The sequence below is a fragment of the Enhydra lutris genome, unplaced genomic scaffold, assembly GCF_002288905.1.
Source record: "Enhydra lutris kenyoni isolate GAN:26980312 unplaced genomic scaffold, ASM228890v2 scaffoldscaffold7, whole genome shotgun sequence".
Lineage (NCBI taxonomy): Eukaryota > Metazoa > Chordata > Mammalia > Carnivora > Mustelidae > Enhydra > Enhydra lutris.
Window position 1 is genome coordinate 3,317,234 of NW_019154091.1, and position 11,902 is coordinate 3,329,135.

The 11,902-nt window shown below is 37.7% G+C and overlaps 1 protein-coding gene across 1 annotated transcript; it reads left to right on the plus strand.

The window, feature by feature from the left end:
* The first annotated feature begins 285 nt into the window (after nt 1-285).
* LOC111142266 (ADP ribosylation factor like GTPase 1) lies at nt 286-11,620 on the plus strand. Its single transcript, XM_022495318.1, has 6 exons — nt 286-494; nt 2,714-2,851; nt 4,757-4,838; nt 6,062-6,173; nt 9,478-9,656; nt 10,610-11,620. Exons 1-6 carry the CDS (start codon nt 491-493, stop codon nt 10,638-10,640), a joined length of 546 nt encoding a protein of 181 aa, XP_022351026.1. The 5' UTR covers nt 286-490; the 3' UTR covers nt 10,641-11,620.
* Nucleotides 11,621-11,902: the final 282 nt, after the last annotated feature.

The window sequence follows — 11,902 nt, forward strand, 5'->3', positions numbered from 1 at the left end:
TACAACTTCAGCGACGTTACACCCTGTGCCGGCGTCCATTCCGGCTGCAGTATGGAGGCCCGACTCGAACTTTTGGTTGGCAGATTCGCCACTTTTGGGTGTCAGAATTTAAAATGAAAATTCGAATTTCCCTATTTTGGAAGCTCTTTAAGTACAAGAAAACAGAATCAAGAGAGATTTGGGGTCCTTGAATATTTTTATCTTCTGGCTTCCACCTAGCACGCCGAAAAGTTTTGTCGAAAGCGACGACGCGGACGCTCAGGTCGCCGTTCCTGGCGCGCAGTCGCTGCGGCCCTTCGCTCCCGCCCCCGCCGGGAGTCCGACGTGGAAGTTGCTGGCGGACCGGACTTCCAAGGGATTCGCTTGGGAGCCGAAGCCGGACCCGGAGGCCAAGGCGAGCAGAGGTGGAGGCGCCGAGGCTCGAGTAGGAGTAGCTGCCGAGGCCGGAGCCTGTCTCTGACCACCGACAGGGGCGGACAGGCGGTTCACCATGGGTGAGGAATCCGAGAAAGGCTCCCAAGAGCGATGGAGGTGCTGCGGCCGAGGGCTAGGATCAGGAAGAGGAGGGGGGCCAGCCGGCGAAGCCCAGAGTAGTCAGCTTTTCAGGGGCGGGTCGCTGAAGACTTAACTTACCTTGGCTGTTCACCTGTGGGGGTGGACCCTGCTTGGAACTTTCGCCCCTGCTCTCACTCTTGTCCCTTGAATCCCAGAAGGGTTAGGGGGGTGGGGACAGCGCGGGCCCGGAGAGCGCTTCGGCCTGGGAACCCTGAGTCCTTTCCCCTTTTGCCTCACCTCCTCAGACCCAGCTTGACTTGGGGGACAGAGTTGGCCTTGAGAAGCTTGGCAATTTGTCAGTCGCAGGTTTCTTGCGTTAAAGATGAGATCTGACCTCACAGTGGAAGCTTGATTCTCTTGTCCTGGTCCCTGGGATTGCGTCAGTTTAAAAAATCCAAAGGGAATGTTGCTCCAATGTTTTCTAGCCAACTTGGCATTTGCTTGCTTATCTGTAGCTTTTCATGTAAATGATAGAGTAAGGTGGAGAAGGAAATAGGGATTGTATTGGTCATTACTGGTCAGTGAGTGAAATTTTATTATCAGTATTTGGAGTGCTAATTGAGGGCACTACATTGTCCTCACAAGCACCAGCTATAGCTAGCTTCCCTCCCGGCTGGAACCCAAATGAAGGTGCAGATTTTTAAACTGGTTTACAACTGTCCAAATGATGCGAATTCTTTGGATTATTTTAATTCCTCTACCATTTTCCAGGGGATTTACTTCTTGTCTTGGAACATAAGTGCTTTCCTGTCTTCTTTCATAACTCCCTTAAGTTTTTTTTCCTTAAAGATTCTATTTTTAAGTAATCTCTACACCCAAGGTGGGGCTCGAATTTACAACTGTGAGATGAGTTGCATCCTCCACAGACTAAGCCAACCAGGTGCCCCAGGTTTTTTTTTTTTTTTTTTTTTTTTTTAACACGGTGTAAAAGGTAGAAAGGATTTTATCAAGTTATGCACCTTCTGTTACACTTTTCTAAGGTTCTCTGGCCCATGGTTCTTCATTTTTCTAGACTTGAGGCTCTTATGACTTGTGTCATTTCTGTGTCAGATAATCATGCATTGCATGTGACATCACTTCAGTTGTCAACTGTTTTTTTTTTTTTTTTTTAATATTGTTCATGTAACTGTCTTTTAATCTTCTCTGATGGCTTTTGGTGGGAAAGGGCCAAAGTGTTTTTTTTTTTTTTTCTGGTAATCATTAAAAAAAATGTATTTTAAAAAAGAGTGGGAGGCTTAACTAGCTGACCCATCCCGGTGCCACAGAAGCTTTTAATCACCAATCAGTGGTGATTCTGATAATCACAACTCTTGTTCACAAGTGCTTTTATGTTACACAATGCCTTATGTATGGGAAACTTTCTGGAAATATTTAATGATACATTGATACATTTATTACTTTTTTAAATGAGTTTTCTCTCAAAACTAGGTTTTGTTATTTTGGGCTTCTGTGTCTCAATTTCTTTTGCAAGTTATATTGCTTAGAGAGATGATGGTGGTGCAATACAGGGAAAACAATGGCTTTTCACATGTGAGAACCTTATTGTCCCACTGTCATTCTGATTTGTCCTGTAGTGTTTAGGGGTTGTGGGGAGATCATGCTAAGGCATCTATATTCTCATGATTAGAAAGTGAGCTCCAGGGGGCGCCTGGGTGGTTCAGGCAGTTAAGCACTTGCCTTTGACTCAAGTCATGATCTCAGGTTCCTGGGATCCAACCCCTCATCAGGCTCCCTGCAGGGAGCCTGCTTCTCCCTCTTTCTCTGCTGCCCCCCTTGCTATATTTTCTCCCTCTCCCTCTGCTGCTGCTCCTGCTTGTGCTCTCTCTCTTACCTCTCTGGAATAAGTAAATAAAATCTTTTAAAACAATTTACATAAAGCAGTGAACTCCATGAGGACAGTGGTTCTGTTTCTCTTATTCGGGAATATATCTTCTTGTGCCTTCCTGACACATTATTTAGGACTGGTGACAATCAGTAATTACTAGTTTGATCTTGATTAACATATATCATTGGTAGCAAACTTACGCACCTAAGAATTGAGGAGAATATAACAGTATTATTTAATTCGGTATCACTTTCAAAGGGCAAGATTAAATGTTTTATGGACTTAGTTCACAAAATGATACTGAATGCATTTTTTCTTTTATTACTTTTTCAGGTGGGTTTTTCTCAAGTATTTTTTCCAGTCTGTTTGGAACTCGGGAAATGAGGATTTTAATTTTGGGATTAGATGGAGCAGGAAAAACTACAATTTTATACAGATTACAGGTTGGAGAAGTCGTTACTACTATTCCTAGTAAGTGTTGGTATGATAAACTAATTGTAGGGGTTCTTGTTTTCCATTTAATGTAATAATAAGGTAATTTTAATATAGTAAGGTTTGTAAACTTCTAGTATGGACATAATATTGGTAACATTATTTTTCATAAGTTTAGAGGCAGTTTGTAAACCCCTGTGCATGGCTGGGTTTTGCTCTTTAGAGCTATTTTTTAAAGTTGGCTGGAACTAAGCCACTTTAATGAAGGGAAATGAAGCCATTTTCATTGAGAGCCATTATCTTTATTGACAAAATGAAGATAACACCCACTGACTTTATGAAGTACATAAAATACTTTGTAAACTTATTTAAAGAATTATGTAGGTGTTAAGTGGTGTTATTGCATCTGATAGGCTTTTTTCCCCCTATTTGTTACGATTTTAATTAAGATTTGTTTCTCTTATTTAATTCTGTTGATCGCTTATAAAGAATGGAGTGGAAGAGACAGACTCTTGAATTAATCTGGTACCTTTTTAGGTATTACTGATATTTTTATATCAAGAAAAGAAACACCTCAACTTTAAATCATTTGTTGATACCTTAGAAGGATATTCTCAAACATTCCTGTTTGACTACATGAGAATACTGTTGTTTATACTTTTTAAATTTGTTGATGTGAATTTACTTAGAGAAGATTAATATATTTAAACTAAGAGTTTGTAGAATTTGCTGAAGAGTATTAAATTATGCCTCTAAAATCACTCGTCACTCAAGATATTTTTATATTTAGTAGTATTTAAATTTCCAGATTAAAAAAAAGTCTAGGTTTCATGAAAGAAGAACTTTTTAAGCCCCGTGGCATCGGTTATTTTCTTTGTGCCATCGTCAATAAATTTTAGTTCCTGTGGTTCTTGCTTCTCAAAGTAACCCATCTCTGTTGTGGTTAAGTCTTGGCCCTTGCAGTGAGTGCATTTCAGTGAGTAAACTTTACAGCATACTCTTGTCCTGTGCATATAAACAGTGTTTGTAATTGAGGTAAAGATGGTGATTACACTCCTACCTAATTCTAAGGGAGACATCATAAACTTGCTTTTTAGTTTTTCACTCAGGTGTAGTATATTTTTCAGTTGTGATAGGGAATGTTTACTGTATACTCATTAGAATCATTTACCAACATAGACTTAAATTTAAAACAAAAGTTAATTGTCCAGTTATAGCTATAAGTCATTTTTCACTTTGATTTTTTAAGCTTCTAAAATCTTAGAAACCAGTTTTCTCAGAATCCTCTCCACCCTCCCTTAGATTCCTTTCAATGAAAACAGTATCCTGCCTTAGCCATGTGGTGTTAGAGTTCCCCCTAAAAAGGATGGGAGGGAAGAGAGATGGGACACCTCCCCATTGACTGTCTAGCCACAACCTTACTACAGATGAGCTCTTGAGGAAGTCTGCAAAGGGTCTGTGAGATTGCCACACTTAGAGAAACCAGTTTCCATAAAGTGGTATATAGCTGTTGCCGAATCCTTACCTACTGAAGTTTAGAATTTAGCCTTTCTTGGTTTTGTTCCCTGTTTACTTGCTGTCTATCAAAATTCCATTTTTTGTAATACATCTGTGGCTGTTCTTTCTAAACATAACCTCCTAAACACTTGTATGCCAGGGTTGTATTATACAAGGAGTTTAACAGTATGATTTCCATTGAGCTAAAAATTCTATATTTGTAGAGGTGACTAGGGATTCTTATATAACTTGAAGGTGGTGCTGATATTGCTAATTGATGGTGTGTGTGTGTATAGCACAGCAACTGTTTTGTCTTTGTCTTAAGTGGAATAATTTAACCAATAATGTGATTCAGTAGTAATTCGTTAATTGCTAAAATTGGATTGGATACTTTGAAGGTAGAATGCATTAGTCTACATAGACTACTGATTTTGATTTCTTTTCTAGCTATTGGATTCAATGTTGAGACGGTAACATACAAGAACCTTAAATTCCAAGTTTGGGATTTAGGAGGACAGACAAGTATCAGGTATGGTACAGAGACCAGATTACTTTATAGTACTGAACATTTAGTAAGCCCTTTAAAGGTTAAGAGCAGTAAGTCAAATATGTTTTCTTTTGTAATTTAAATGGGAACCACCTGGTTTAAAATGAGGTAAAACTACTTATTCTCTCAATTGAATTAAAATTAAAAAATTTAAGGAAGCCAGTTCTTCAGATACTACCTTAATGAAAAGTTTTTTCATGAAAATATCAAGATCTAATTACTTCAGTATGTTTTATCTGGAAAGGGTCTTCCATTTAGTTCTTGTCACTCTGTCTTGAAACAGACTGTTTTGGATTTTATAAAAATAACTTTCAGTCCACCATTTAGGGCTAATGTGAACATAGATACCCTGTAGAACTTAGGTCTCCATAGGTCTCCTGCCCTGCATTCTATGCTTGGCATGGCCACTGTGAGGGTTTGGTGACTGTCAGTGTTGCTCACTGTGGTACCTACCATCTTAAAACATAAGTAGGACATTCTCCAAACATCCTCCTGCCTTTTAACTGGTTTTATTTTTATTTTCTTTAAAGATTTTATTTATTTATTTGACAGAGACACAGTGAGAGAGGAAACACAAGCAAGGGGAGTGTGAGAGGGAGAAGCAAGCTTCCCGCTGAGCAGGGAGCCTGAAATGGGGCTGGATCCTAGGACCCTAGGATCCTGACCCATGCTGAAGGCAGATGCTTAATGGCTGAGCTACCCTGGTGCCCCTTAACTGGTTTTATTTTTTGAACCACTTTTGTGTCCCTCTCTAATTTTAGCCATTTCTGCTCAATGAAGTCTTCAGTAGTCAATTTAATGTCTGCTGTATAAAATCATATTAAAAGTTTAAGAACCCATTCCTTAAGGAGTTCCTAGTTAGAGATTTATTAGATGTAATAGTAAGGTCTATGTATCTCTTTATCTCAGTACGGTTAGTGATTTTATAGATTGATTATAAAGTACTCTCTTAGCCTAAAGTCTGAACTCGTTTTGAAACTTCTCGATCCTGTGAATTATGTTTATCATTCCACTCCATCACATCTGAAGGATATGATACATACCATCAGAAATAATGAATTATGGCATTGATTCTCACACGGGGGGCTGGCAAGATTGGCATGTAAACCACCTAATCCCCATCATTGCCAAGTCCTAGCATATAAATTAACATGTTCTTTTTCTTTCAGATAATAATATATTCTCCCTTTCTGAATTTTCTTTAGGCCATACTGGAGATGTTATTATTCAAACACAGATGCAGTCATTTATGTGGTAGACAGTTGTGACCGAGATCGAATTGGCATTTCCAAATCAGAGTTAGTTGCTATGTTGGAGGTAAGAAAACTTTATTCAAATGTAGGGACATCTTTTACATTTGCTTGCTGTTTTTATTGTTACTACTTGAGGAATAATTAAAAGCAGGAAATTTTCCCCCCTTGGCTTTAGTATCATTTTCTTTTATATAAATTACTTCCTATTCCAGAAATTCTGTTGGGAAGAGAGATGGAGACAAAAAGACAAAAAAAAAAAAAATTAAAAAAAAAAAAAATTCCAAACAGGAACTTCTTCTTCTTCCTTTTTTTTTTTTTTTTAAAGACTTTATTTATTTATTTGACAGACAGAGATCACAGGTAGGCAGAGAGGCAGGCAGAGAGAGAGGAGGAAGCAGGCTCCCCACTGAGCGGAGAGCCCGATGGAGGGCTTGATCCCAGGACCCTGAGATCACGACCTGAGCCGAAGGCAGAGGCTTTAACCCACTGAGTCACCCAGGTGCCCCTGAAGAAACTATTTTAAGTTACTTCTGTGAAGTACTTTTCCATAAAATCTATTTCTAGTTGTATAACTTAGTTTATGGAAGCAGATTAGGGTATAAAAAGAAAGCCTATTTGTTTGTTTTAGAATTTCTGGGTTTCTGGCACACCTCTGGCCCTTGTTTATCTCTTCCAGCTTTCTCATTCTTTATTCTTTCCAGTGTTTACAGTCCTTCAGCCATACTGACCTCTCTGTTCTTTGGATACTCCAAGCTTGTACATTTGACACTTGGCTTAGGGCTTTTTGCACCTGCTCATATTTCTGCTTGCAATGCTCTCCTCCAGATCTTTGCATGGCTACCGTCTTGGCATGTTTTATCTCATGTTTCTGCCTCAGAGAGGAGCCTCACTTACTTGCTAACACCTTATTCTGCCTTATTTTTTGTACAACTTACTGTTTCTTTCCAGTATTTTAAAATATATTTGTTCATATATGTCTCCCACCCTAAAATATGTTGAGTTTACCCTAATATTCCTGATGTGTGGAACAGTGCACAACACTTAAGAACTCAAAACATTGTAGTCACTGAAGTTCATAAGGTAATTTAGTGGCTAGCTGAATTCAGAGGATGCATTAAATAATCAAAAGTTTAAAAAATCTCCAGTTGTTAAATAAGCTTTTCAAATGTGCTTATGGTTCATTTAAGTAATAATGAAATTACCTTTGTTTGTGAAAATTAGATGAGTATGTTCCCTTTTCCTGCCAGAACTATGATTCTGACTTAGCCAGTTGTTGAATGCTTAAATGTTTTCTAGGCCATTTGATTACCAGGGTAGAAGCATTCTCAGAATACATCAGACTTCTGATTTCTTTACTAATGACTTCTTAATGCTTTCTGAGTTATAAATTGCAGACCTACTGGTTTTAACTGTTGCTTATTTTTTTTCACAATGTAGCATCATATTTATCATAAGAGCTTCTTAGACCAAATTCACCAAGTGTAAGGAATTTTAAGGGATTTAAACTGCTTTCAGTGTAATGGATTTTTAAAATAAAAGCTTACTTAGATATAATCTAAGTGGTATGGATTTTTATCATAAAAAGTACTACATAAAAGAAATGTGTTATTATCTTCAGTGTACAGTTTTCTTGAGTCGTGCTGGATTATTTGTGAAATTGGGATTTGACTTGTATAATTTTATGAGTAAGAACTAAAAATTATTCTTTAGGAGGTAATTTTTAATTGATTCAGTCACTGAATATATAATATAAAGTACATGTAACTTATGAGTCAGGTCTGTTACATTCAAACTTAGCAAAACCAATTTATCTTATTTTTTGTACACAAAAATACATTCTTCCGAGGCACCTGGGTGGCTCAGTGGGTTAAAGCCTCTGCCTTCAGCTCAGGTCATGATCCTAGGGTCCTGGGATCGAGCCCCGCATCGGGCTCTCTGCTCAGCGGGGAGCCTGCTTTCCTCTCTCTCTCTCTCTCTCTCTCTCTCTCTCTCTCTCGCTGCCTGCCTCTCTGCCTACTTGTGATCTCTGTCAAATAAATAAATAAAATCTTTAAAAAAAAAAATACATTCTTCCTGGAGTAAAGAATTGAATGTAAAAAATTGAAGTTGTTAACTCCAAGAATATGTAAGAGAATATGTTTAACATTTCTAGATAGGGAGGATCTTTCTAAATCAAAGGATTGGAAGGAATTACAAAAGAAAAGATAGATTTAATTATATTAATACAAACAAAAACCCTGCAAATACAAATTAGTGTAAAACAGGGAACAGTACATAGTTTTACAATCGGTGATTAAGGATTAGTGTTCTTAATCATATCAAGACCCTTTGCAAATAAATAGAAAACTGAGCAAAAGGCATGAACTTAAAGTGCACAGGAGAAAACTATATTGCACATAACATTTGCATTTCTAATACTCTGATAATATTTAATGAGATGCTGTGTTTGGAAGAATATGTAATTTCTTTTTTTTTTTTTTTTTTTTTTTAGATTTTATTTATTTGTCAGAGAGGGAGAGAGAGCGAGCGAGCACAGGCAGACAGAATGGCAGGCAGAGGCAGAGGGAGAAGCAGGCTCCCCGCCGAGCAAGGAGCCCGATGTGGGACTCGATCCCAGGACGCTAGGATCATGACCTGAGCCGAAGGCAGCTGCTTAACCAACTGAGCCACCCAGGCGTCCCAGGAAGAATATGTAATTTCTAATTCTTCCAAGGCTGTCATATACTGTTGGTGGAGCCTAAATTGTTAGAACCTTTCTGGAAAGTAGTTTATTAATATATATATAATAAAAACCCCAATAAAGTTCATACTTTGATTCTACTTTTAGAGAATTTGTTAAGGAATTAAGAGATTCACACAAAGATTTCTGTGTAATGACTGTGTCCCTTGGGTTTCTGTAATAGTCAAGTAAAAAGAACCTAGTGAAAGTCTAATACTGGAGAACAGTTACATAGTTGATGGTACATGCATTCATAGTATAGAGTGTATTTAACCATTACATTTTTTGGGAAAATTTTGATTGTTTGGAAAAATATCCATAATTTAATGTTTATTTTTTAGAGCAGGTATAGAACTGTATATAAATGTGATCTTAAATGTGTTAATGTATATATTAAGAAACGGGAAGTATTTGAATTATAAAGCAGTAGAAAATATCGAGTGTTAAGAGTGATCATTTTTGGGAGGTAGGATTATGGATGAAGCTTTTTTCCTTCATACTTCTCTATAATTTCAAATAATTTATAATGAACATTATAGATTCATAATTATAGAATAAACTTTTAAAATAATATAGTTGTTGACATTTCTTTCTAAAGTCAAGGAAGCAAATTGATTAGAGAACGTTAAGTACCTTCTATTTTATTTAGGAAGAAGAGCTGAGAAAAGCTATTTTAGTGGTGTTTGCAAATAAGCAGGACATGGAACAGGCCATGACTCCCTCAGAGATGGCAAATTCACTTGGGTTACCCGCCCTGAAGGACCGAAAATGGCAAATATTCAAAACTTCAGCAACCAAAGGCACTGGCCTTGATGAGGCAATGGAATGGTAAAGTGTATTTACAGAAGCCATCTGTGCATTTGTTTGTGTGTGTAGCTCTTTGTACACGTGTGCTTTCCCTTTAGTCTTAAGGATGAAATTCAGATTACTTTGCAGCTTATCATATTAAGTTCCTCCAGCCTTTTTTTTTTTTTTTTTTTTTTTTAAAGATTTTATTTAATTATTTGTCAGAGAGAGAGAGGGAGAGAGAGCAAGCACAGGCAGACAGAATGGCAGGCAGAGGCAGAGGGAGAAGCAGGCTCCCTGCAGAGCAAGGAGCCCGATGCGGGACTCGATCCCAGGACGCAGGGATCATGACCTGAGCTGAAGGCAGCTGCTCAACCAACTGAGCCACCCAGGCGTCCCCCTCCAGCCTTTTCTTCCGCCGGTCTTCATATACATCAGCTATTATTTCAGCCACACCTACCTGATTATAGATAGATAAGCCAGCTTTCTGCCTTTTTTTTTTTTTTTTTAAACTTTTCCCTTCTTCACCACATCCTCCAATTCCTTATCCTTCAGGACTTAGGTTAAGACTGTCGTCTTCTCAAGAACTTTCCCTTACATATCTCCATGCTCACTGCCTTAACACACACACATAGTTGGATGTCCTTGTCACAGACCAGTGATACAGTAGTTACACTGTCCTGTAACTGATTTGTGCAATTTGAGACTAGTTTTCACCTCTGAGTTAATGCACATCTGGCCATGCTGCAAGTAGTTAACAGCCTGGAAAAAAGATATTTGGTCTCTTTGATTATTCATTCAGAGCACAGATAAAAGTGAAAGCTAAAAGGCTTTCATGGAAATTGGGTCCATAATGTTATTCTTCAGTGTAACTGTCTTAGCTTTCATCATATAAAATGCTTTGAAATCCACTGTCAGCATAAAACTTACTATAAGTGATCATGCTCTATACCTGAAAGTTTGAAGTTAATGTTACGAAACTTTTGTCTTCACAGGTTAGTTGAAACATTAAAGAGCAGACAGTAGTTCAGTCACTTCTACCCCTGTGAAATGAAGACTACATCCTATATCCCTTTGGAAAGAAACAGTTAAGTGTGCTTCATGCTACTAAATGTTAAAACTGTGTGATTGTTGGCATATACTGAACTGAATGCAATATTTGTAATAAATATAAAATATAAGTATTTGGTTGGAAGGGTAACTCACCCATGATTGAACCAACTGAATGTCTGTTCTGTGTAATGTAAAAGCCTCCCTTGCTTTCTTGTGTTAAGTATATATTCTATTTGTATGGAATTCTTATTCAAATAGAGTCCTATTAAAGAATGTACTCTTACTGAGGAAAAACCCTCCTATTTTTGAATTAGTAGTTGCAGCTTGTTTGTATAAACATTAATAAATATCTTAACCTCGATTTTTTCCACTAAAATGAATTAAGTTCTTCCAAAGATCAGACTTAGTAGAGTAGGGACATGGTTTGGGTAATAGAGTCTTCATTTGGTTAATGACCACTTTAAGCTGTTTTGTTTAAAAGCTTTTGGGTATAGGCATGAAGCTGAAAAATTATCTTGGTGGTTAACCTCATTGATGTCTGTAATTGTCATTTTATAGTACTTGTATGGTTGCCAAAAAAATTTTTATATATATAGGAACCCTGTGATAGAGGTAGGACAGGTTGTAATGTCTTTATTTTATGGACATGGACCCAAGGTTCTGATTAGTTGGCTTGCACAGGGTCATCAGCTAGTGAGGTCAGAACAGGGCTCAGAGTGAGATTTCGGTGTCAAGCTTATCCCATAAACTGTATCGTAAATTCCTGAAACTCAATACTGGCAAGATAGACATCCTTAATTGCTTACATAAAATTATGCTAATTGAAATAGACACGGTATTTTCAAAATAATTTCTGTAAATTTGTCTATACTAGTAGAGGTAGTAAAAACAATCCTAAATGGTTATATTTGATGGAATCCACAACATATTAAAGGAAATTTTTAAAAAATCTATTTTTTTTTTAAAGATTTTTATTTATTTATTTGACAGCCAGATCACAAGTAGGCAGAGAGGCAGGCAGAGAGAGAGAGGAGGAAGCGGGCTCCCTGCTGGGCAGAGAGCCTGATGCGGGGCTCAATCCCAGGACCCTGGGATCATGACCTTAGCTGAAGGCAGAGGCTTTAAACCACTGACCCACCCAGGTGCCCCTAAAAAAATCTATTTTAAGAAGCACTGTAAGAGGTATCTTTACTGTCTTTCATTTATTTATCGGTAATTGGACATGTAAATTTGGT

Bases quoted from the DNA above. Each gene is read 5' to 3' on its own strand.
- LOC111142266 (XM_022495318.1), top strand. The intron at 6,174-9,477 runs GTAAGAAAACTT...TATTTTATTTAG, and splicing joins AGTTAGTTGCTATGTTGGAG to GAAGAAGAGCTGAGAAAAGC. The intron at 9,657-10,609 runs GTAAAGTGTATT...TTGTCTTCACAG, and splicing joins CTTGATGAGGCAATGGAATG to GTTAGTTGAAACATTAAAGA.